Consider the following 27,628-nt stretch of genomic DNA (forward strand, 5'->3'; position numbering starts at 1 on the left):
TAAAGTGGGTATTGTCCAAACCAGATCAAAATGCAGCAGTGTTAAAATATGGAGTCTGGCCAATCATTTCCGGAGGAAAAAACCTTTTACACCATCTCAGTGTTCCCTATGAAAATGGACACTGCGCTGTGTTCAATGGATACAGTACTTAACACATCTCTTTAGAGTGAACATTACTTTTATGTCAAGTTAAGGTATACAGTCATTAGATCTGGCTGTGATTCCTTAAGAATTAGTGGTTAAATGGTTTTATTTTTAGTTGTGCCCCCTGTGCAGTGTCTGATAGACAAGCCCTGGTGCTATAACTAAAACATTTTAACTTTAACTCCAAATTCTAACTATTCTTCTAAGCAGAGGTACCTTAGAAAGTGTGTCTGATCATCAGCTGTTTCAGTTCATGATCTAGAATATTTAGCACACTAACATTCATCAATTAAAGTAGTACTCTGGACAGAGTCTCCTGTTAGAAGTAATAATACCTTTGTCTGCCACAGCTTATTCTGTCAGAACTAGTTGCTGCCATTACTCTGAGCTGTTGCCTAAGGCGAGTGCTTTTGGGCAAAACTTTTAAATAGGAATTCATAAGAGCTAAGAGAAGCTGCAAAACTGGTCCCTTCATTCCTGTTTCATCACTTGCTAATGCAAATAGTGAGTGGATTCCACTATTTCTCACTCAAGTCTTAGGGGCAGACTAAGGTTTTGGGGGGGAGAACAACTGTTTTCAATAATGTGCATATTTGACACATCTCTGAAGCTGGGATTGTAGCACAAGTTTCTAGAAGCTGTAGGTAGGGAACATAGGTTTGTCACTGTTCTACGGAACAACTCGTGTATCAGGTTTGTCTCTTAAAAATGCTGATACAACAACTGAAGCACAGATGGCTCAGTAGTTCAGTTTATTTAGCAGTTGTTTCTGGAATCGTATTCTTTTGACTGAGACAAAGGACTTTAGATTGCATTTGATTATGGTGGATAAGCTAGATACTTGTTTACCACTAACAAAACCCAAAAAGTATGCTTGTTAAATACCTTTTTGTTGGCTTAAGCCAAAATGAAAAGCTTTTATAAGCACTCCTATATTTAAAGTACTTTAAATACCATATCAAGACAGGCAAAATCCAGCATCAGGTTCATAATTAATTTTCTTAATTTGTGTAGACCAAGTATTGGTGTTATCATTAGTAGTTGAGGCTTCTATCGAAGTAGAGAATTGCAAAGTAGATACCCATTTTAAACACACATGGACATCTACATCTGTCTGCTCTGCTTGTAGAACTTGCTGCAAAATGTCAACTGGAAAGACTCACGCTGTCATCACAACAGATACCTCTTCGTGATGAATCGGTGAGGGTCTTTTAGTGGGGAATGTTATGCTGAAATTGAGTAGCCTTTTTTCAGCTTTTTAAATACTGAAGCTCAGATGGATGTGGCAAGCAAAACTAATAGCAAAGACTAGATATGGATCCAGAACAGCAATGAAAACTTGCTACTGATGTCTGCAGCCTCTTCCACAGAGATTTAACTTTCTGTATTCAAGAAGTTCCCTTCTCAACATCTGTTAACTTGATTTGCTTTTTGTTCATCATCTATAGGATTTCTTGTGGATATTTTTGCTATTTCTGTTTGTTTCAGTAAGATGCGATAAGAGGAAGGTGTAAAGACAGCTTGTCCCAAATATTCCCCAAAGCATACAGGGTAGAAGGAAGGCAGGTGGGATAAAATTCCTTGTTGCTCCAGGTTATGAAATTTAGAAGGTGGGGAATAAAAAACCCAGCAGTGTCAAAAAGGTGTCAGTAAATATCTCTTACCATGAACACAAAAATAATCAGTAGAAAGGTTTAGCTAATGCAGTTGCTCTCAGCTGTTAAACAAAAACCAAAACTTCTAGATCTTCTGAAATTCTCTTAAGTGGAAAGTAGTTATCCCATACAATAAATCTAGGTAATGTGCTTCTGTTCAGTTGTCCACAAACAACTGTGGTCCACTTGGGCTGCAGTTGGAAAACTGCTGGAATGGTCAGAATTTGCTGAACCACTGAGCAACAGCAGCAGTAGTCTCTCTGTGGCAAGCTGAATGAGATAGGGTTACGTTAATTTATTTAGTGGACTGAAAGTAAGTAATTTTTTAAAATATAGAGTATTTAAATGAAAATGTGGATCCTACACAAATTTTTTGCAGTTGCCATGGGAAACTGCCTACTTGCAGTTACAATGACTTGATTTCTCAGCTTTGGCAGGAACTTACTGCTGGTTTTTAACTGAAGAAATCTGCTTCAAAATCATAAACAATTCACAAGTTACAACACCTAATCTTTGTCCTTCCCTTTCTGCTCTTTGGACTTAACCCAACCTTTGAGTTATTAGTTACTTCACCGTGTTCTACTCTTGATTTTTAGGTTGAATGTTGACCAGGGGCAACAGGGTCATTTTTCTTGTGAATCAGAAGATAGAGACAAGAAAACTTGAGACTCAATAATCTTGCTGAGCAGAATATATAGAAAACTGTTGCTTCTCCTTAGGCCTCCTGCATTTTTTGAGTAGTTTTTCAATGTATCAGGTTGAGTGGAAATGTGGAATTTATCTTTCATCTGCTCTGCCCAATTCTTAGTTCTGCAATCCCTGAAGTGTCATATGTCAAGAGTTTTTTTTCCTCTTACAGAAAAAAAAATGTACAAAAGTTTAAATAATACCCTGCACTGACTTGTGTTACGAGCTGGACATTTGAATTGTTCTTGTTTCTAATTAATAAAAATGGACAGGAATGTGAAAATGGCATGTTAGTCTAGGGTTATGATGAAATACCCAGAAGCTTACAAAAATGGTTTACTTGTCTGAAGTACTAGACTAGTGGTTCAGTTACTTTCAGGTTTGTATTAAGACAGCTGATGTGAGGGTATGTCTACTGTAGCAATTTAAAACTGAGTCAGTTTCAGTAATGGATGCAGATATTTAACCTTTCTGCTCTACCCAGCAGAAACTGCTTCAGGCTAGTGCTCCATTTCAGTTACCATGACAAAATTTCTAGAGAAAATTGTATAAGCAGCTTGGAAGAAGTGATTAATTTATTGTCCCTGCTACTTGAATTTGTTTTGAGTAGCGTTAATTTTAACACTTGAAAACTAGAAAAGTTTTTTACGAAAAGCCATTAGGCCTCACTTACTGAATTAATTTTAAGTGTGTTTCTATCAGTAATCTCCAAGGACCTGTGAAAGTGCTAGTATGGGTTTTGGTTGGCTAAATCAGTTTATATCTTGGCAGGAGTGAAAACTACTTCTTCAAAGTCAATGCTGCTTTTTAGACCCTGAGACTGTTCTATAGTGGGGACAAACTCAGTTGAACTACACCACCACTTCAAAAAAACTGGAATGTTGTGGGGTCATTGAACTGGAGGCCTAAAGTGCAAACCAGGTGAATATTTTTACATAGTGAGCTCTGTTAAGAACTGGTGTTCTATAATGCTGTCAGATTTCTTCAACATATTTTACAGAAATACATATATTGGAACAAAAGACACCTACAAATCCAACTTCGAGTTAAGGTTAGCAGCATGTGAATCAGCTCTTTGGCAGTCATAAGGTGAGAACTAGGGTTACAGAATGGAATACATATGGAACCGCTGCAGAGGCAGTCTGAGGAGGATGAAAGAACTCTCCATCAGGTCATATGAGGAATCTGGGCTCTCTGCACGTAAGCCCAAGGAATGTTTCAGTAGTGAGAAAATTTTGACAGTAAGAAAACTGAGGTAGTAGCACTTGACTTTTTGGTGGTAAACCTCAGCTTAGTTTTTTGTGCTGGCAAAAGTAAAAAATGAGAGCTTTTTTGTGTTTGAACTCATAGCATTAAATTTTAGTTCTTCTTGAGTCACTTTAAAGAAAGTTAATTGAAAACCAGGGTATTTGAGGCTCCAGTTCTGTGTTTAAGCAACTGATTGGTGGAAGAAGAATTCAGGGGAGGCAAGCTATAAAATTTTGTTTCTATGATGGAAGATCAGATTGCCTTTTATTGGTGTTATTTGAATATAGATGAAATGATACTGCGGCCTGTCTAAAGTAAAGAAAGTTAAGATTCTTCAGGGGCCTTTCTTTGCATTCTGGGACTCACTCATGACAGCAGGAGAAATGTTCAGTTGAGAGAGTGTTCTTCAAGGCTGTTATTTGGACATAAAACTTACATCCCTGATCACATACTTTGAGGAATCTGTAACCTATACACAGAGTTACACAGAAGGTGAAAGCAAAACAGTCCACTGGAAGGAATGTAGAAACATTGCACAAGTGTGCAGGGGTGGAGGTATGACAGCCGAAGTTCAGTTGAAGTTGTAACTAGCAAGGAATCTCAAGGGCAGTAGAAGGGGCTAGTGTACTGATAATGAAAGGCAGGCAAAGGAAGAAAGGGAAGAATGTTCCTGATGAATCTGAGAAAGCGAATATCACACTCATATTCGAGAATGGTGAGAATGAAGATCTGGGGAAGTCTAGGTAGGTCAGCTTATCCTCAGTCTCTGGGAAGGCTATGGAGCAAATCCTCCTCCTCCTAGAACCCATTTGACAATGTCAGGATACAGTGAGAGACCAAGTCGAAGTTTGTGGTACATGGACTGGGTAAGTGGACTGTAAAGTTGGTGGAAAATTGGCTGGGCTGTTGGACTTGAAAGGTTGTGATTGGCAACATCGCTTCTAAGTGGTTACCAGTGGCATCTATGAGGGGTTGGTATTGGTAGTATTGTTTAATATTTTTATTGGTGACCTAGACAATGGGATGTCTTTACCAGTCAGGACAATGGGATAGAAAGAAGTAAACCCATGCACCTGTACAAGCGGGAGACTAATTGGCTAGGTAGGAGGTTTTTAGAAAAGGACTTCAGGGTCCTGGTGAACATCAAGCTGCAGATGAGTCTGTAGTGTGGCCTTGCATTATTGAAGGCCAGCAGCATACTGGGCTCTATTAGCAAGAAAACAGCAAGCAGGAAATAAAATTTTTCTGTTCTTACCAGTTCTGAGGCTGCATATGCATACTGTGTCCAGTTCTGGGCTTCCTAGTACAAGAAAGGCATTGACATACTGGAACGTGTTCAGAGTCAAGAGTTTGGGGGCCATCAGGATTGCTGAGGACATGCAAGGAGATGCTGTTAGAATTGTGGTGGTTTGTTTTTTTGTTTGGTTGGTTGGTTTTTTTTCCCTGAAGGAGAGAAGATAAAGGGAAGACTTTATTTTTGTCTTTCTGTACCAAGAGCAGGATATAGAGAAGTCTGCTTAGAGGTGCACAGTGAAACTGCAAGAGGCGACAATTCCCGTTGGAATGTGAGAAATTCCAGTTAGGTATAAGAGAGAAGTATTTCACTGAGAGGATGATCATGCCCCAAGAAGAGAGTTCGTGGAATCCTCCATCCTTGGAGGTGTGTGGAACTGGGCTGGGAAATGTCCTCAGCAGCCTGATCCGATTGGACCTACTTCAAGCAGATGTTGGACTAGATAACCTCCAGAGTTCCCTTTCAGCCTTAAATAGTCTGTGATTCCATGAGTCAGTAGACTTACAAGTTTGTAGAATTAAACTGTCCTTATATTTTTAGATTATTAGTCAGGTCTCAGGAAGCGTGGTACCTGAGTTTTCCCTCATTACCACCAGTGTCTATGACCCATGGATTAGTTATGTAAAAACATCATCTTATGTTTTTACTGTTACAGCAAGTAGAAAATAAGGGTAGGAGTTTTTGTTTGACTTACAATATTCTTAAGCTCACAATTATTTTAGAAATTGTAGAATGATTGACCTTGAAGAATAATAAAAGTATGTAGAAAATAGGATTTTTTCAGTTGTTTCTGCTGTATTGTTTTTAAGGATTCTCAATCAAGGTGTTTAGATCTGCAGTGCTAGAGAGGTAACTTTTGGATTAGATGAGCCCCAGAGCTGACATGTGACAGCAGTAAACAGTTGAAAAGTTTATGAACATACAACTGAAACAAATAGAGGTTAAGCAGTGGCTTAACTTTGGCTCAAATACTTAAAATACAACCATTTTAAGAATAAAGTAGAATTACAAAGATAGCAAAATGTGTTTTTATCTTCATAGTACTTATGTTGTTTGGGGTTTTGTTTTTTGTGGTTTTCTTAAAAGTCTTTCCAGAGATGGATGAATCTGGAAAATGTTGTACTGGAGAATGATTGAAGGGGTGTGAGCTGACTCAAACTTTGAGAAAAGGAAGGAGAGTATTAGGGGAAGATTTAATACACATTAATTCCTCCATACTCCCCACATCCCATTGTGGAAGTGCAGGATTGTCTGCCAAACCCTGTTTGAGTATATGGCTAATAATTTTTTTCAAGGTGTGGTTTGTCCAAGCTTGCTCTCCCTTCAGAAGACTAAGGAATACATTGCTCTTAAGTGATTTCAAAGCTCAGGTTATCTATGTTCCACTTAAAAACATAAAACTTACACCTAACTAATTGCCTGAAAGAGTAAAAACTAAAAATGAGTTAGATTGGAAGGAAAGATTTCATTCAGTGGATACCGATATAGTTTCAATTACAGCAAAATATGTCTTCAGATTGTATCCAACAGCATAAATTACAGTTTACTTCTGCCAGTTTCATTTTACAAAGTTAAAATTAAATCGGGATGTCTGACCATGGTATTTGCAATCAGAGGGGGATCTCTGGATTCAGAATATCACAATGTAAGAAAGATTTTACATTTCAGTTACACCTCCATCATTGCTATTGGGTGTATCAAAGCTTACCTAGCTATCTACTAGGAATTTTTTTTTAAAAGACATCTTCTGAGGATGAACATAGAAAGCAGATGCTACACTGAATTTCACCTGTTTGTTTTCAAATGTTTCTTCTGGCATAGAATCCCAGGGAGGATTTTTTTTTTTGTTACATCATGCACTTTAAAGTGAAGAATGTTGCTAACATTGCATAAAGGAATATTACACATGCGATCCTTCTGGTATAAAGACCATGCACTGTGATGTGACAAAGAAACAAAAAGGTACAATACCTAAATTTTACTTTTCTCTTTCATCTGCACATATTTGACTATTGTTCCTATACCTGAGGAATATAAATGCTCAAAACCTGAGATGCTCCTGTTTTCTTCAAGTTGAATTCTTAACATCTTTTGCTATAGATCTGTGCAAGGAGATTGGTTGGAAATACTTATGATGAACTATCTCACTTAATCTCTTTCTTGAATTTTTAAAAACAAATACAACCAGTGTGAACAAAGGCCTGTGGGGAAGATAGTAAAATATGAAGTGTTTGGAAATAGTATTCTCAATATGCAGTAAGATATTCCAAATATCTCATCCATAGGACTTAAACTATTCTTTATAGAAAGAGGATTTTTCACTCTTCCTCTTTCCCACTCAGACAACAACAATCAAGTTATTGGTATACTTAAAATGTCAGAGTTATCTAATACTCTATAAGAATGGCCATCCTTTGTATGTGAAGAGATGGAAGTAATGCAACAGACTGTACAGTGAGTTCATCTTTTTCCAGAATAATGGAGACAGGAATTACCCAGTAGCGTAGCTCCTGTAGGGTGCTTCCCTGCGTTCTAAGGACATCTGGCTGCATGGAATCTGCTTTCCTCATTAAAACTGGAATGAAAGGAGTTCATGAAATGGGGAGATGAAGTTATTTCTGCATGACAGGATAGGTACAGATGGGGATATGTAGCTTTTTCTAAATCTGAAAGAGCATTTTAATGCCACCAGTATTACAGATACTGCTCTACTAATACAGTTAACCTATGCAACAGGATTTAATGAGGTCACAATTTTCAGTTTCTATTCCTGTGGTAGAACTGCAGTGTAAATCCTAGTTACTTATTTCTGGTGTGTTCAGGTGCCAAGTGGTGAATCAGATGAAGAAACAGATTCAGCTGGAAAGAAGAAAATGATCAAGTTTAATTCTCAGACTGTTTAGTTCCCTCATTGGATTCATTGTTCAGCCACTAATTCTGATGCAGGGGTGGGTATCAAACTCTGGCTAGGAGTAGTGATACTGTAACTGCTACACAGGAGAAAATCGGTGCTAACTGATGGGTGAGCTGTGACTTTAATAGCAAGGCAGTAATGTCCTAGAGCAACACTACTGGCAAATCACAGTGCCCAAGTGAATAGCTGACTCAGATTTGGTTTCAGTTGGTTTGCCACTGCAAAGTAAGCCTGTGATTGAAGCACATGGATTATGCTGTAGGGATGCTAGAGTGGTACTAGATGAATTTAGTTTAGCTCATTTGTCTTTAAGTGTTGATGCTTTTGAAACTGGCAGGAACTGGAAAAGGAGGGAGTTAGCAGGTAAAGCTAGACCAAGGGAGGCACGGAATACAGGCTGTGTAATAGACAGAAAAGGCAGGGGGCTGTTCAAGGACAGTGTCAGTTTGGTGTAGTTAAATAATCTGCCTGGAAAATAATGAGTTTTAGAACTTGTAATTTATGACTAAACTTGTTCATTCAACATTTTCAATGAGCTGATGTCATAATGTGCATTAGGGACAAAGTCAGTGAAATCTGATTCATTCTTTTAACTAGGGCTGCAAAAGAATAAGGAATTAAATTTGGTAGGACTTATTCAAGGCAGCTGTTAAGGTGCAGATCCTTCCAGATTACTCTGGGACATCTAGCAGACTTCACAGGAGGGCAGCTTGGCTGTCAGGGAACCCCTCTCTGAGCTCAGATACAAAGAGGGGGAACATGAAAAGTGGAATTGGGGGTGGGTACCCAGGAATAATGTAGGCCCTTTTCCAGGGTGTGCAGGGATGGAACTAACAAAGCCAAAGCTTGACTGCAGTTAAACTGGAAAAGGACATGAGACACAACCAGGGTTTTTGTGTAGGTATATTGGCAAGAAAAGGTAGAGCAAGGAAAATGTGTGTGATAGAGGGTTGTGGAAGAATTAAGTTCAGGAGTAACTAATTTTGATAGTACTCAAGACATTAGTTTGAACAGATCTTTTTATGGATTGAATTGCTCGATTACAGAAAGTGGGTGATAGGTGCATTTGGAGGAAGCTGTAATGAACCCTACTATTAGTTATTTAAAAAGCAGAGAAAACTCTTGAAAGTATTTAGAACTGAGCTTCAAGTTTTTATTTTCCTGTCCTTCAGTGAAAAGTTGATAGCCAGCTTTCAACTGAAGCTGATACTTTAAGTCCTTTTAAATTAATATTCTGCTGTTATCCATGTATGTGAGTTTTCTAAGTAGGACATAAGATCAACGTGTTATAAAAATCTTCTTCCATGCTGTCTTGTTTAGTAATTGGAGATTCACAGAGAGGCTTTTCTTTACCTGTAATCAGATTTTAATAGAGGGGATTAAAGCAGATGCCTGCTAACTGCTGGTTCTGATGTTTCATGTGTTGAACCGGTTTTTAATGTTATTGCACAGCTCGTGCTCTAGGTCTTTGATCTGCAAAGGAAAACATTACTGATGTGGTTTATGCCAGACTTAGCCTTAAGTGTCTGACTAAGTAAACTCAATGTATTCTGGAAGGTCATTAAAGAGGTGATCATGTCTTTCCTTTTGCAAGGGCAAATTGTTTGCTGAGGCTTTGCACAAACATTTGCACAATTGTTAGTGAATTTGTAGGTCCACTCTAGAAAGTGAAAATAAACAGTCCTCTTTCTGGAGAGGTGTGGCCTTTGACTGAAGGTGTATTTTATTTTGAAGTTGATATGATTCTTTGATTCTGACTTATGTCTCCTTCAAAGTACCCTCATAACTATTAACCTTGTTGCTGCTCTGTTAAGACTCTAGAAGATGGCAAAAGTCCCATAAAACTTCCTGGGAGAATTGTTCTGTCACTTTTTTTCTAAGATACATAAGATTTTTTTGTTCCTGTGGGCGTAGAGGAAAAGTCATGCTGCTCTTTGGCAGTTCATGTGGGTTCTGACCATATAATTGTGTGGAGTATGGTCTTTTTTTAAAGAAAACCTTTAGGAGCTATTTAGTACAGTCTTAGTTTCAGCCTGCCAAAATAATGGTTACTTTGCTGTCTCAGAGGTCAGTATTGAGAATAGTCACCTCGTAAGATTGCTGATACCCAAGTTTATAACGTTCAGTATGTCGTCTTTGGCCAGTATTACTCAAACACAGTAATTTCAGAAAACTTTACATAGAGAACTCTTACAGGGCTTGAGAGACCACTTTGTCTCATTCTGTTGACATAATTGGCCACACCTTCACCAGAGCTGCCTTTATTTATTTATTTATGAGAGGGGGGCCTCAAATCTTGACCTCATGCTTAGATTTTCTTTTATTGTTTGAAGATGTGAATCAGCATTTGGAGCTTGTTGCTATAGCTACAACATACAATTTATTTGCTAATGTGAATCCTTGAATTCTCTAGTGTATTCTCTAGTCATTCACTTTTTAGATGCCATCATATAGAGAAGATGCATTTCCTATACAAAATGTGATCTGCCATGGCTGGCCAGTCTGTCAAAACTGAGAACCCAGCTGCCCATGTAAGGCAGCATCTCTCCCTGGCTTCACTGAATAGCATACTTCAAGTGGAAGAGCAAGAGAATCCAACTTGGAGTGCTCATCCAGTGAATACAAAAGTAAACACCCACAGGATTGTGTATCCTAAGCTTAAAGGAGAACAGCAGCTTGTTTAGATAATCTTTGACAACCTTATCTAGGATGTTAGATGTGTTTCACATCAATGTCTAGCCGAGTAAAAGGTTTTTTGTTGCAGCTGTGGTAACTAGTGTCTTTGGCACCAGTGTACTACCAATTTGGATCATGAAAGTTCAAGCAGTCTTCTGACTTTCCCATTTTATAGGTGATTTTATGTGCAACTTGTATCTTGGAGACTTAATTAAGCACATAAATGGCAGCTGATGTAGATAAAGATTGAAACTTTATATCTTTAATTGAAGTTCTATTACAAGTCGATATTTCCATGCCTAAAGGCACCTTCTCTTTGCAAAAGCATAACTGTAAGGATATTCTTGGAGTTTTATAACAGCTCATCTTTAATCTGAATAATTTGTGGTAGGGGTAAGGTTTAGGGGGTTTTTAGTCGACCTATAACATTTCCACTGAAACTGTTTAGTCTTCCAGCATGAAACTCTTTCTGAAAAAGAATTAATTTCTTGTTTCCATGGATACAGATAGAGCTCTAGACAAGTGGTCTCCAAACCTTTTTGATCGTGCACCCCCTCAGTAAAAAACGGTTGAACATGCACCACCCATATCTGTACATTTATTTATAAATTATATACATGTACTACTGTACTAATCTATTACATTCTAAAACATACCCAAAAATGGAAATTAAAGATGAGATAAAGATTAAATAAACACTATTTTTACAGTGCAAAAAATATTTTCTCACACCTCGATGGATTGTCTTGCACAGGTCTCCAGGTTTTCACACCCTGCTTTGGAGACCACTGCTCTTCCTATGGGGAGATGCCCCAGGCAATATAAATAGGAGATCTAAAGACCAGAGAGAAATTATCTATGAAGAGTCCTGCAAGTTTTCTGACATACATGTGTTAGAGACTGCATTTAAAGCAGGTGCTTGTGCCAGAGTTTGATCCCTGTATATGAAATGCCTTGATTTGTCTTCCCTTCCTACTTCTATATGTCTTGGACTGAGAGTAGGAAAGGCCAAATGAAGTTTTATAACATTCAGTGGTCTGTTTTACACTGGCTTTTCACACCCATGAAACAACTGGATATTTGACTTTGTTTATTGCAGAGCCTAGGAGTACCTGCTTTTTTAATTTTTGTAACTTACTGGATATCTTTGTTCTGTTAATTTGGACTAAAATGTTCTGAAGTTTGACTTTGAATGCTGTTGATATATTTTTCTCTGTGCTAGTATTCAAATCCACATAGTCTGTGTTTGGGACATCTTTGTTTGCAGACTTTTTGCTAGGTAGTCCCCTATAAACAAGCGTTCATCGTCTTTAAGGGAAATTTAGAAAACTTGGTGTTTGGGTGTTGTGGTTTTTTTTCCTTCCAAAAGTTCATTGTCCAGCGGGAATTTATTCCACAATCAGCTTAGGAGGGAGCAGGGGGATCTGTGGTATATTCTTTAAAAAGGAAAAAAAATCCTATAGTGTAAGCCAATGAGCCAAATAATATTTATAAGCTTAAGGAGGGGGAGCTTTGTTGGACTGTCCTGATCTTAAGACATGATGATTCTAAATTTCTTTTTGAATGTGAACTTTGTAGCTTTACTGTGTAGCTTTACTGTGTGCCAGGAGTTATCTTGCTTGTCCTTCTCCCTTACCCCCTTATTTACCATGTCTTAGCATGTGTCAGACATTACAGGAGTTTTTAGAGCCTGTTTTGGGGTCATGATTTTGTGGCTTTTACATGGTAGGCTTCCTAAACTTATGCATCCCAATCCTTATGTATCTGCAAACATCATGTGTTATTTAAATGCCAGTTGTTTTAAAATTGACGGGAAGTGGCAAGGTGCGAATAAGAATATGGGTAGAGCTTAACTTCCTAGATAGGCTAAGTATATGCTGCTTCCTTATCCACTTTTCAGACTAGTGTGGCTACTTGTATGCTGGTAGTGTACTGTGATCTGGATGATTTTTTTTTACTGGAACACAGTTGTTAACATATCCCTACCAATGTTTTGTACTGAAATTCAGCAAAAAGAGAAGTTACATCACAATACTGTTTACCAGTAAAGTTGCTGCAGATAGAGTTAGACCTTCAGTTAGTCATATTGGAATTTTACATTATAAACTATTGTACAGTGTTGATAGTCCACATAGCTAAAGCTGTGGTGGACTTTGTTTAGAAGTACAATTTGATGCTGTTCTGAAAATAGTAGATAAAAGTAAAGCTATGTTTTTCCTGATGTCCAACATGCTTCAGAAGCCATAGCCATATTTCAGGGTCAGTAACAGCAGTTGCAGAGGTTTTTTCATTGTGCTACTTGCTGCTACTTCATGCTACTTTGGAGCCAGAACCTTCAATGATGTAAGAACCAGGTCCTGACCTCTGAGACCACAGAATGTACAGTGTTTTAGTTAAACAGCTGAAGTTAAACACTGTTGTGTTGCTTTGACCTTCAGCAGGGTATATTATGAGAAGAATTGTATATTGTATTGATAGGAGAATTCTGAGGTTGTCTTGTTATTTGGCTGGTAGCATAAAACTCTGATAATATAAAACATCGAATGCAGAATAAGATTTCCTTCTGACAATCTCCTGTTCTTAGAAGGGAGGTAATGTCTGGAAGATACATGTCAAGCCCTCTATTCTGTGAACTTTCTAGAGATTTGGGGCAGGAGTGAGGGAACTGCAGGGGGTCAGTAGAGAAGTATGATGAATTGGTGCTGCAGCTGAAATTCTTTTGATTGTTTTTCTGTGGAGATGCAGGACGTGAGGTATGATGCTAAATTTAGCCACTCCCTAAAATACTAACATTACTTGCACATACAAACCCGAAGTCACTTACCACATAGCTTGTCAGTATGGGGTTTCCAGTAACTTCTTGTCATTACTGAAGTGCAGCAAATCAGTTTATCCTTAGTTGCGCAACCCAAGGTGAAGAAACAAAGCTGATTAGGCACTCACTAAATTAAATTTTGTTTATGCCTTAAGAGATGTCTCAATCCACTAGTATGAGTGACATTAGAATACAACTTCCTGTGTCCTGATTTGGTTGACTGTCTTCAGACTTTTATGTGTCATGTAGAATTGTCAGGTGCTATTTATAAAACAGAATGGACAGTTTCATAATTGGGTTTTATGTATGGTCTGTGCTCACTTGTTAGTAGTTATGATGCTGACTTATTTCTGTGCATCTGGTCTCTCAGTGTGGAAACTTCAATATGTGTAGAAGCAGGTAAAGTAACTTAGCCAGATAACTAGGATCCCAGTTGAGAGGGGGGGAGGAGAAGCAAAATGAGCCAGTGTGAGCATTTTTTACAAGCTCTTATGATTTTTTTTTTAATCACATGAGTTACCTAGTGTACTTGGGTACTCACTACACTTGAGATGCAGTGTGGAAGGAGGGACCAAGGTTGTCTTAGTCTTAAATGCATAGATGAGGGAAAGGAAATGAGCAACTTAAGTAATTGCCCAAGGAGAATGAAAGTTAAATATTTGGATGGAACATTCTTGAGCATATTTGAAGGTGTTGGATTTTTTTCAAGCTCTTCTTGGTGTATTAGCTCTAAAAATTTGCTTATTAGGTTATGTTTACATTGAAGGGTGAAGATGTCAACCGGACACTTGAAGGTGGAAGGAAGCCTCTTCATTATGCAGCAGACTGTGGACAGCTTGAGATTCTGGAATTTCTGCTATTGAAAGGAGCTGATATTAACGTATGTACATCAATTTGCAAACAGATGTTAGTGTGTTAGGGTCTTTCCCTCCCCTCCATACATAAAGGATTGGTATAAGTGCCTAAATGGTTACTGAAAGACTTAGATCAAACTAAACAATTTGATGCATTTAAAAATATTTGAGAGGTGGTCTAGAGGTTAGAAGCTTAAAATTAGGTTTATTAAATGCTTTTATTCTTTTTGAACACACTAGGAAAAGTTGTTTGTAGCTATAAAAAGTTAAATTTAATTTGACCATGATTAGAAAAATAAATCCAGTAATCTCATCTAAAGAAAGTTTGCATGAAATACATATTACTTTTGTTGGAAGGGACTTCAGAAGACAGTGCAAAGCATCCTTGGCTAGGGCAGGATCAACTCTGTTTACATTGGCGTGCTTCTCTTTTTTTTTTTTGGAGACATTCTTACTTGTACAAACTTAGTCATTTTTCTGTAGCTTGAAATGCATGGCTTTTTGTCGTGAAAAGACTTGGCTGGGCTGTACTGGCACTTCAAAATAGTGTAATTCTCCATAAAGTGAAGTTTCTAAATACTTCAACCATACACCCCAAATGCTGTGCTTTAGAATACTTGTCTGAAAGTTAATGTACAACACACCTTAGCTTTAGTTCTTAACAAAGTGGCTTGGATTTTTTCCTTGATGTCTGGAAAGATTATCTCTTCCTCAGGAGCTCTACCTGGAGAGGAGAAAAAATGGAGGAAAAAGTAAGAACACTTCAGTTGCTCCATTTCTTATTCTTTCCAGGACTATAGTTTAGAGAAGAGAAGACAGCCCAAACAGTGTTTCAGCCAAAACGGGTTTCTGAAGTCAGGCTGGCTGAGAAATGGGAGAATTAGGAGTACTGTTTTTAAATTGGGCAAAATTTATCAGCTGAAACCCTGCAATTTCTATCATTGGCCTAAAAAAATAGACAAACTTTGGGATACCTAGAAGTCTTATGGAAGAAATATCTTGCTGTTACCTGACCGTTTTTAAACAATGACTTTTCCTTTTAAAAAGGAGAGTAAAAAATTGTGAGGGAATGCATTTCTGGATGATAATCTTAACTTTTAAATTTTGTTTTGTCAACAGTAGAGTGAAGGTAAGGATTTAAGTGAAACCTCTTAATGCTGTGTGAAATTGTGCTTCAATAACTGTGTCTCAATTTACAGGCTCCAGACAAACATAATATCACACCACTCCTATCAGCAGTGTATGAGGGCCATGTTTCCTGTGTGAAATTGCTTCTGTCAAAGGTGAGATACAAATGTTTAGAACAAGTTATCCATTAGCAAAGTGCATTATTACAATTTTTTTTTCCAATAAGATTATGATGCTCCAGATAAGCTCAGAACATCAAACAAATGCTGTTTATGTTGCTAAACCAGAGAGGGTACTCTGATTATGGATAGTCGAAGGAGAAAGTTCCAGGACTTTTGCAATGTAGTAAAAGTAATAGTGACCACTAAGAGTATTGTGAGCTCCAGCTAGAGAGCAATTAACAGCAAATCAGGCAAGAAAAATATTGCATTTCTTCAGCAGACAGGGAGGAGTGGGATTTAGCTTTGGCAGCTGCTTAAGTGTTTCATGTGATGGAATCTCCACTGTGAAGTTGCTCAGAGGTGTGGTTTCCCTCTGCTTTTGCCAGATGACTGAAAACCCATCTGGGTTGGCAGAGTGAAGGGAAGTAAAAGTAGGAAGACAAGCTTTCTCTGTTATAGAGTTTGTAAATTTTGTCCTGGGGAGAATAAGCTTAATCTGTTCTGCCTTTAATTAATATTACAAAGGTGATTCATTTTACAAAGCAGTAGTTAGTTCAAGCAATGTTTTGTATCTGTTTATATGTGTTCCTTCTTGTTACACCTCACTCTGAAAAGAGGGGGTTAACAGTGCATTTTCAGTGTATATATGAACCCACTTAAATAATTTGGCCAAAGGATTTCATGGTGTGTAATGTTTTCATATGCCACTTCCAAGGTAAAATGGTTTTCCTTAACTGCCTTAATGCTGCATGAATTCCACTTTTCTTCACTTCTCTGGTCCTGTCTAATGTTAGTTATGCCTTTCTGTGAAGAAATGCTGTGGCTGTTAATTTAGGATTCAAATGGTGCATCAGACTTGCTTAAATTTGTTGTGAGGACTGATCCTTCATTTAGGATCATTATATATATCTTACAAAAAAAAGGTATCCTTTATCTCATGTTGTATTTCTTTCCGCTTCTGTTTTGAAGTGTTTTGCATTCTAAATACGTTGCTCATATAATAAATAAGATGTCTCAAAACTTGAGTTCACAGATTGTCTGGCAACTAGTAAGGGTTGTGCATTCATTGTAGTCTCTGTCAGTGAGGGCATTAAGGTCTTTCCTGAACCAGTTATTTTTCATGCAGCTTGTGAGAATGTGTTGAACTCTATATTTGGTACAATTTGAATGGAATTGGTTAATTTCAACAGCCATAAAGATGAGGCAATCTTACAAAGATGTGCAGAATGTTATAAGAAAGGACTAGGAGATGAGGTTAAAGTGTTACTGCAACTGGATAGTTTGGGAAAGCTCGTATTATTTTCAGATTTCTTCATGCAGAGCTAAATGTTGTACTGCATCTGCTTGCTTCCATTCACATGGGCTAGCTGATGAAATATTTATGAACTGGAACTTTGCTCATCAGCTCATTTTGTTTGAGGCAGATCTTATATTAAGAAGTTGTTCTTTCTTTTAATATAGTTATCTTATGACCCTTGTTTGAACATCTGTTGTCACGCCTTGTTTGTAACATAGCCTGATTTCATATATTCTTTGATAGCAGATGCCTAGGAGATCAGGTAGTTCAACCCTTATTGAAAGCTCTAAAAATTACTGACTGTTTGACTGTTTAATGTTCTTCCTAGTTACTTTTGGAGTGGGGTGTATCTTATTGTTACTCCAAATGCAGGACAAATATTGAATGTCTGATGTTAGTGTATGTAAATAGTGGAACTGCAAATGATGGACCAATATATTTAAGATTTTTCTTCAAAGCTGTTCTTTGTTGCTTTTGTAAATACTACACTTCTACTTACTGCTAAGAAGCTTCATTACTTTACATGTACCTACTTTCAACTGCCTTCATTTACCCTGTTAGCTGATCTCTTACATATGTGGCCTCTATCATAGAATAGCCTATCAGCTGTTGGACTAGAAGTCAGTAACCTCCTTAACATTTTTAAACAGGAAAACAAAAATAATGATTTTTTTTTGTACTTTCACAAATTTTGAGAACTGACGAACAGTGATGCATATCTACTTAATCTGTTTGCATACCACAAATATAAAAAAGTTAGCAGTTTGATCAAGTTAAAATTATGTAAGGAATAAGAGATTGTTCCTCTTTACCTGCTAAGATTAGATTTAATATAAATAATTCTGTGTTGGATGCAGTTGCTGATTTGGAAATTTAATTGTTTTAAGCTAATGTTCTGTACTGCCTTCTACAGTATATGAATTGTGGGGATGTTTGTGAACCTTTCATGTGAGACTTTTGAGCTATTAAGAGGAGGAGGGGTGTTCCAAGAAATCTTTCAGACATCAATCAGACATAAAATGCAAAAAATGTACCTTAATAAAAGTACCAAATATGAAAAAGGTTAGCTTAGTCAAGGTGACTTCCAGGGTTTTTGTAAATCTTTGTGTTACTGTAGAAGATTCATTCATCTGATGGAAGTAAGGTGATGACTCGTTCATGTAGTGTGACCGCAGAGCATTCTTTAAACAATCTTCCACTGAAAGCAGTAGAAGCATTAAAAGTATTCGGGCATAATTCATTTTTGGAGCATAATAAATACATATAAATAGTAGAGATACTGAATCAAGATTCTAAGCTCTTAAACTGACTAGAATGATTAGAGTGGCCCGTTGATCTTAAGCTGCAGTAGCCTGGGCTGCTGCAGACCTGTGCTTTCTGTTGTTGATACTGGTGATCATGCAGTTGCAAAGTGAAACACAGTCAGCTTCTTCTAAGCTCATATTAGAAACAGTTTACACTCATAAGGGCTTAACTTGAAAAGTACTGGGGGACCTATGCTGGCTCTTATCAGTTCAGTCTCTACAAAAGTTTTTAATGTACATGTCACATGACTAACACAGTTTTCTGGACATGATACTAATAGTTGAAGCCATTATACCAACTGTTGTCCCTTAAAAAGCAGCCATTTGTTTTATGGAATTTCAAGTAACTGTCAACAAGGCTTTCCTATGACAAAGCACAGTTTGTTACTCTTGTTATTCCTCAGAAAGGACTGTTTTGGGGTTTGTAGCTAGTGCTTATCACATGAAAGTTGAATGCTGTGATGACACTGTGTCTAAAATACAAATGACTTTTTGGAATAGTGAAGGCTGGTGATTTATCTGGGAATCACTGGCAGCCTGTATACAGCTGAACTGACAGAATCATTTAGGTTGGAAAAGACCCTTAAGATCATCAAGTCCAACCATAAACCTAACACTATCAAGTCCACCACTAAACCATGTCCCGAAGCACCACGCCTACATGTCTTCTAAATACTTCCAGGGATGGTGACTCAGCCGCTTCCCTGGGCAGACGGTTCCAATGCTTGACAACCCTTTCAGTGAAGAAATTTTTCCTAATATCCAATCTAAACCTTCCCTGGCGCAATTTGAGGCCATTTCCTCTCGTCCTATCGCTTGTTACTTGGGAGAAGAGACCGACCCCCACCTCACTACAACCTCCTTTCAGGTAGTTGTAGAGAGTGATAAGGTCTCCCCTGAGCCTCTTTGTCTCCAGGCTAAACAACCCCAGTTCCCTCAGCTGCTCCTCATAGACTTGTGCTCTAGACCCTTCACCAGCTTTGTTGCTCTTCTTTGGATGTGGTCCAGCACCTGTGGTGGCTTTACACAGATCTGCATTTGAAATGTGGTGGAATATTTAAGGTCATAAAAAGAAAGAGTTGAGGATTAAGATTTTTTTAATCACATAGTTATGACATCTTGGCTACAAAGCTTTTAATAATCCATTGAAATCTAGCTGATCCACTGGATGTGATGTGTCAAACTTTGTCTTCATATACATGATCTTTTACTGGTAAGTTGTGGGAAAATTTCCAAGGTTAGCATAGGGTGCTAGGATGACTTGAAATAGTTCTAATTCTGTTCCTTATCACCCTTTTCAGCATAAGAGTTCAGAATGGATCCTGTAAAGACAAGTTAAAAAATAGTTCTTTCGCTGGTCTGGAGATAAGATGTTCCTTTTCTCCTCAGAAGCTCAGGTATTAATTATAAAGGTGATGGACCAATTTGTTTTTTTCTTATATTAAGGCAAGAATTGTTATGCTAACTATATGCATTTATTGGACACATAGGTAACACTGTTATTTTCCTTTCTTATGGAAAACGTAACTGTTACATTACATTTGGAGTGACTACAGGAGGAACAAAACTATAGATGTTGCTCTTAGTCCTAAACTACTAGCTCTTTGTCCTTTTGACGATAAGCTGAGAAGTGGTAGAAAGCCAATTCTAATGTTCAAGTAGTGCTCTCAGCCATTCTTGCTATAGCCCCAACCAGCTAACCAGTTCTTGTTTGCTGGGGTTAGCAATGCGTCAGAATCAAATGGTTTCACAGCTTCTGAGAAAGCAGGCTTCCTCTGGGAACTGTCCACATGTGAAGTTTTATGTGAAGGCAGTGGAGGGAGAGAGATGTTTCAAATTCTCAAGAGCTCCCTGAAGCACCGATTTGGTTTGACAGTACCAGAGCAGGGTGATACCTTGGACAAGCCCTCTGTCTCAGAAGCAGAACTTTCTACTTTATTCTGCCGTATTTGTAGGAATATGTTGAGGAAAAGCATAGATAATTTGGGTTGGACTACATCTAACATGCAGATTAAATAATTTTTTAAAAGTCTGGAAGGGGCTCCAAGAGGTTATCTTCAAGTCATTTTTAAGAATGCCACTGTTGTAGTAGATGACTGACACTGTTGTAGTAGATGACTGACACTGTTGTAGTAGATGACTGACACATTTTTGAAGACCTTCTATCAGCCAGCTTCAATGTCTGCCATTCCTTAATATATTAAACTTTCAAGTCGTAGTATCACCATTGTTATGGAAGCTGTGGCTGGGTTTGGTCAGCTTCTGAATAAAATTACTGTTGGTGGGAGAGTTGTGTTGCATTGCATACACTATATCTAAATCTTGTGGCTCTCAGGGGCTGGAATGTATATAAAATAATATAAATATGCTCCTTTCTGAGAATCTGAAAGATCTTATTAGCAACTTTAGCTCTTAACTTGAATAACTTTGTTTTGGGCATTCATAACTGTAGGGAGATATAATTTAACATGCTGCTTTCTGAAGAAACAAAGTGGAAAAGTGTGGTATGTGATCTATAAATGGCCCTTTCCTTGGGCAATTTGAAATATTCTAGTGTTAAAGCAGTTTTTGAGGCTGTAGGACAAAACATTCAATGGTATAAGGAGTGTCTACACTATCACCAGTCCCCTAAAATGGATTTTGTATGGCAGCATTTGGAAATGGGTGAGGAATCTATCAAGACCTTAAAAAAACCACCTCATCAGTAGCCTTGTCAGGATTGATATGGGTCTGTGGAGACTGGAGACTGCTAATTAAGCAGGCATTGCCACTGGATGCTTTGTAACATACACCCAACATGGAGTCACATTTAAATCTGCCCAGCCAGATACTTGAGTTGTCTTCAGAAGTTTCATTTGTGGTGTTTTGCAGCAGTTTTAATCACATAAGAGTGAAGGATTACTTGTACGCAGTCTTTCTTGCCATACTGTCCCATCAGTGAGTGAGATGAGCACGCTGTCTACCAACATTAGGCTGCAGTCCCATGTTATAGCTAAGCCAATGTGAAGGCTAGTTGCCTGCAGAACAGGTGGTGCTGTTCAGTCTTTTAATACTCTTACCTGCATATTCCTACTGCTTCCTTGCAATAGGCCTGGCATTTACCCTGTTCATTTGTCCCTATGGCCAGTTAATTTTCTGTAGTTAGTTTCGTGCCAACTGAGGCCTCCAAATTAAAGTTCTGTTGCAGATTTAGTTCCTTGTATTAGTTTATGGAATTGGAGGAACACTGGTGCCAAATCAAGAGACAGAACTGAGGTATCTTCAGTTTCACTTCAGCTGCTGCCTTGGGAATTTTTTCAGTGCTTTTGCAGTGTGACCTACCTGTTCCAGAATGTGGTCTCCTGGGTTCGATTACAGTCTTTGTAGCAGTACAATAGAACTTAGTTTCTCCATTTTGCTGCTCACCTAGTCTCTGTGTTGTTCCTTTGTAAACGGCAGATGGTATTTGCTTGTTGCCATGTACTAAATGCTTGCTCAGCTGTCTCTGTGGCACTGTTTTTGTAGGGGATGGATGAATTTGAGATGAAATTTGAGAATGAGACATGGAACAGATAGGAAGGATGAAGCTGAAGTCCCTTTAGCCCTGTAGTGTCCCTTATACCCACACTTGCCTTATACTATTAATTGCAAAGGCACAAGTGGTCTGTTTCTCTCCATTACCATACTTCATGTTTATTCTTGAAGAACTATGGGGAAAATATTTTTGCAAGCCTATTTGTCATCATCCTTTTGAAAGCCTGGTTCAATTTTATTAGTTTTGATAAGCTAAAGAAACACCAGCTATTGTAATTTGACAGCAGGTACCTGGGATATTGTGATATCTGAAGGATTAATGCATCCTTACAACTTTTTTTCTAAGAAAACAAAAATAGTCAAAACTAAAGATTATCTAGTCCTTTCATAACTTTTGCCACAGATGTATTCTTTTTTTGTTGTTGTTTCTGTGCAAGTCTATATTCCTTAGCTGTGCAGTATAAGAACTGTGGAAATTTACATTTGGCTAGAAGCTTATGTTGGGAGGCCTCTGTCTGGAAGTACTTGATCACAGGAAAGCATGTTGTTTGCATACACAGTTTCATTGCCTGGGAAATGTTTTTGTAATTAAATGTATGCATTTTTTAAGAAAAGAAAGCTTCTCATTGCTTCATTTTAGCAATGAAAATTTAAAAATACTAAAAATCTTTATGAAGAAATAGGCTAGGCAAAATCCGAATACCAATTTGGGTTAATAACAATGGTTTTGACCTCTGTATGGAAAGTAACATTCAGCTATAACTATAGGTGGGATGAGACTTTAAGGAGGTGTGAAGTGAAATAGATGCTTGAAAAAGGAGCTCTAGCTGCATGCTGAATGTGAAGGGGTTTCACTGGTAGAATTAAGAAAGTCTAGAATATTATGCCTGCCAAAACAGAGTATACCATGCTGCTACCTCTCTTGTGCATTTTCAGGGAACTGGAACTGATTACTTCTGGATAAGTTTAGATTTCATAGATCTTATTTACTGCCTCTTCCCTCCCACCACCCCCCTAAGAATGTATTAAATTCTGTCTTGAGTCAACCATGGCTCCAAATTATGACATAGTTAACATTTTCTAAACTACCTGGTGATCCTGTAGCATTTGGGTACATATTGAAACTGGAGCAATATTAAAACTGGAGCAAAATGAAAACTGCAGAAGAGATCCTTCCTTAATCTTGTGTGTGTTATAACACTTATTCTAGCTTTTCAAATTGCTGTCTCTAGAGGCGTATTAAGAGCTCCCTAAACCAAGTGATTTAGCTCTAAGTTTCTTCTTAGAATCCCTGCAAGTGTTTAAAGTGTGATCTTCTGCAAAAGGCAGGTAAGACCATAACATTTGGTTTGACCTTGGAAAGTACATTCATCAAAAATGGTGAATTAAGTACTGTGAAGAATCATTTGATGGAATTTCCTGGTGTGTTTTACAGGAAGTATTTGAAATGTGATTTTTCATATTCATTAGTGGTTGCAAATGAGTACTCCAGCAGGTTTAAGTAGTAATTTTGCAGCTTCAGAAAGCAAACAGCTCTATAATGCTGTTTTTACTCTTTGGTAAATCCTTTGTTCAGTATTTAAGTTGTTGTTTTAGGTTTAGTTTTTCGGGGTTTTTAGTGTTTTAGGTTTAGTTTTTTGGGTTTTTTCCCAAGTTTTGACCTATTGTAATGGTTGCATGAATTTAACCCCCAGTATTTTGGTTTTATGTGTTCTTTTTCTATTCATGAAGCATAGCAAAACACACTTTGAATTATGGTTTTATGATTGAACTACTTTGAACTGTAGCTTCACGTTACCATGATTTGTGTTGGTATTCAAGTTGAGACATTTCTTCCAATATGAAAAACCAAACGTAACCAACATACAGTTATTTTGCATAAATAAAACATGCATTGTTTAAAACAAAATGAAATAGTTACGACTTTGCTCTCATAATTACAATGCATATATAGGATTATTGATAAACACCTAACATAACTTAAGGGTAGATATATTATACTTTTCCAAAGGTAGTTTCTCAAAAGGGCCATTATTACACGCTTGCTTCTGAAGTTAGAATTTCAGTGAGGACTTCCCGATGCCTTGCTCAGATGTTTTAATTTTGGAATCAGCAATGCTCAGTTTGGTTTATTACACTTAAAAAGAAAGAAACTTATTGAAGAAAAATAGAACTATGCAGTAGTTCCATTGTACTATGTACCATAAATGGAACTACTACTACTAAATGGAACTATGCACTAGTTCCCCCATCTTATAAGAAACTTAGATGCCGTTTGAAAACTTCAAAAGTTGAGATTACAAATGACTGAGTGTTTTCAAGCACTGCTGTTGTACTAATCATAGTCATCAGCCATAATCAATTACTACCATGATTTTGACAGATTGGATTCATTGAATGGTTTTCACCATAGCACAGTTGTGGTGATCTCTGATGGTTCAGGCCTGCCCAATATCAACTAAAACAAAACATTGATAATGTGGTAAATTAAACTTAAAGAGCAAAACCAAAGTTTTCATTGGCGTGTTTAAAATACTCATAGTGTCACTCCTTCCAAACCTATAGGCATTAAAGCTCCAATGTTGTCCTGTGGGGAGCAGGGAGTTGTATTCAGTGATCCTTATGGGTCCCTTCCAACTTGAGTTATTCTGTGATCCTGTGAAATTGCCCATACGTTATAAAACTGTAAAACTTACTTAACTAGGAAAAAAAAAAGTGAGGTTTTATACTTGAAACTTTTCTGTACATTAGGAAAGACTTTACCTTCCATTTGGGCACAAGACTTTAACGTTTAGATTAACAAACAGCTGCTACATGTATGCTAGATCAGCCTCCAAAAAACTCAGTTAGCCTACTGTTACCAGTAGGTAATAATACAGCATCATATTAATCCTCAAAAATTGAAAGATCCAAAGTACTGAAATACACAGTGGGTGAAGATGGTTTTTACTGCCCTCAACAAGGGATGGGTGAATTTACTAAAGTAGAATGAATTCAATCTTAAGGTGTTATGGCTACCAGAAGTAGCATAAACCTCTAGGTCAGAGTTGAGACATGCTTTTCTAATAAACACCTTTTTTGTCAGGCTAGAGATCAGAATACTGTATCCTTAAAACATATCTCTTGAAGAATTCATTTTGCATATTCCTACAGAACTTCCCTTTTTTATAATGCTTCCTTTTTAAACTACCAAGCCTTACTTATACAGTATATAGCCTAGAAATACTTTTGGGAAATCTTAGTATATCTCTCAAGTTTATGAAAATGTGTGGAATATCATACTGTAGACATCCTGAAGAATAGACCTATGGAGGTTTGCAGAGTGACACCTAAAACTGCTCTATCAGCATCTGAGTTTCAGTTGAAAATGTTGTTTTGATCTGACTTACTGTAATACATGAAAGCAATTAGCTTTAGTCTACAGAGTCCTTCCTGCTTAAAGTTCAAAGGTAGGGCTGCTTGTCTTACTACTACATTAACAGTAGTTAATTCTTTTTATTAATCTTAAAATATTTTTCCAGGAATTTGAGGCATATTAAAATAGCCTTTTTAATTTTAAACAGTAGTTTGCTGCATGTTGTGACTTCAAAGTGAAGCAGAAATGTCATATCTTATGTTCATTTTTTCACTTCTGCCTTTTCAGTATTATTACAAATGTTAAATGACATAATAATATTGAAAGATATTCTACTATTAGGGAGGAAGTGAATTTTTAGTAGCTTTTGACGAAGTCAGAACTGACTTGTCTTCCAAAATACCATGTTTTTATTTTGCTCCTGTTATGTACCAGCCTTCTACAAAACAAAATAACAGATAAAGTAATGAGTACTAAGAACTGGACTGAAACAACATCAGTCGCTGTATTTCAGTTTGCTTTTAGTTTTTTCAGGGACAGTGGATTTGAGGGATACCTATTTGAAAAGCAGATAGATAAAATTCAAATTGTTCCATGTTTTTCTTTAAGAATCTTATATTTTATTTTGTAGTGTAAAAAAAATTTTTTTAGTGTAGGAGAAACCAATATTATGTTACAGTAGACAATTAAACAGTTTTGAATGCTTCTAATGGAGGATGAGGTTTGTGAAAGATGTGACAAATATCCATTTGTTCATCTTTCAAAGTAGTTCTGCTTTTTGTAAAATATCTAATGCAATTTGATCTCTGCTTTCTACTAAAAATGTGTTATAAGAAATATCTTATTGAGTTAGGCAATTTAGCACCTTTTTTCTCCTCTCAGAAGGGATACCTTTTGGGAAGAGTTGTGAGTTTGACCACTTATGCTCACTTACTCCCCTCATTCATAGTTGTTGTATTGGTGATTTTAGAGATACACGCATCTATTCCCTTTAAGAAGTGTTTATAGATTTGTTGTCCATGAATTCATCCATATCCTTTTTGAACAAGCTGACATCTGCCTCCATAACTTCATCTGGCAACTTGTTCTGGAAGTTTGCGGCTTACTGTGTAAACCAATCTTCTACCAGCTTCATTAAGTACCCCAGTTCCAGTTTCACAGGGTTTGGTGACAGCTCTGCATTGCCTTTATCTGTTGCCTTCATGTTTTTTGTTTTGTTGTTTTTCCCTGAACTGCAACTGTGCTATTGTGTTGCCCTCAGAGCATCTTTAACATTTGTGCTTTGCCTAGTGGCTAAAGAGGGCAAATGTACTTGTTTGTTATTACCCTGCCAAAGAAAGAGAGTTTATGTATATTTGTGTGTGTGTATTTGTTGTGGCTAAACACCACACAGCTGTTTGCTCGCTGCCCCCCAGTGGGATGGGGGAGAGAATCAGAAAAAAGGTAAAACTCGTGGGTTGAAAGACAATTTAATAGGACAGAAAAGGAAGGGAAAATAATAAGAATGATAAGAGGATAACAAAACAAGTGATGCACAATACAATTGCTCACCACCCACTGACCAATGCCCAGCCAGTTCCTGAGCAGTGGCCCTGTCCCCCCGGCTAACCTCCCCAGTTTTTTGTTCAGCATGACGTCATATGGTATGGAATATCCCTTTGGCCAGTTGGGGTCAGCTGTCCTGGCTGTGTCCCCTCCCAGCTTCTTGTGCACCTCCAGCCTCCTTGCTGGCAGAGCAGTGTGACAAGCTGAAAAGTCCTTGACTCTGTGTAAGCACTGTTTAGCAACAACTAAAACATCAGTGTGTTATCAACACTATTCTCATCCTAAATCCAAAACAGTATTATACCAGCTACTAGGAAGAAAATTAACTCTATCCCATCCAAAACCAGGACAGTATTTTAAGAAAAGAACATAACACAAACATAAAATGTTAATAGCTTTTACTCTGGGGAAGTAGAGAATACTGTGGAATCACTTCACTTTTATGTACTTTTCATTAAACTTGCTTCCAGGCAGCGTTGTACTTCTGAAAATTAAAGTCCTCTTGACCTGAACTTTATTTCCTTCTCGTTCTATCGAATGCAGGCAGGAATCTTTCTGCCTAGCTAAGGGGCCATTTTCCTAATTTATTAACACTGAGTTTAATAAATGGTGTCCTCCTTAGGCAGTCGTGACCCTCTTATCCTACATTCAGTGAAGCTGGTTTAGAAACTCAGGTCTTGCGAGTCTAACTTTTCTCAAGTACAAATGTGCATGGAGGTGGAAAGCAGTCCTATGTCTAAAGTGAAAGTTCTCTTCATACTTTGAAAGTTGCTTCAGTTAACAGTTATCTTTTATACTCTAAATGCTGATACATTGCTAGAGAGTTTTATAAGTTAAGGTTCTTTAAACTATGATTCAAGATGAATACTGGTAGGTCAGTTACTGCATAGTTCCATTTTTCTTCGAGCCCAAGATCCTTCAGGTTTTCTGAGCTTAACATCAAAGAACAGCTTTGAAGCCATTTTGATTTCCACATGGATGCTAATCTGAGAGTGCATCTGAGCAGTAGAAATAATCAACACCTGCAAAAGAAGTCTT

At 37.5% G+C, this 27,628-nt stretch overlaps 1 protein-coding gene across 1 annotated transcript in view; it reads left to right on the plus strand.

Moving 5' to 3' along the window:
- The window catches only part of MTPN (myotrophin), a 44,181-nt gene that overhangs the window by 11,244 nt on the left and 5,309 nt on the right, over positions 1-27,628 (plus strand). Inside the window, exons 2-3 of the mRNA XM_072872288.1 lie at positions 14,200-14,313; positions 15,487-15,570. Of these exons, the coding sequence (XP_072728389.1) occupies positions 14,200-14,313; positions 15,487-15,570 (198 nt within the window). The remainder of the gene's footprint in view (positions 1-14,199; positions 14,314-15,486; positions 15,571-27,628) is intronic.

This window comes from Ciconia boyciana, chromosome 1, assembly GCF_034638445.1.
Source record: "Ciconia boyciana chromosome 1, ASM3463844v1, whole genome shotgun sequence".
Lineage (NCBI taxonomy): Eukaryota > Metazoa > Chordata > Aves > Ciconiiformes > Ciconiidae > Ciconia > Ciconia boyciana.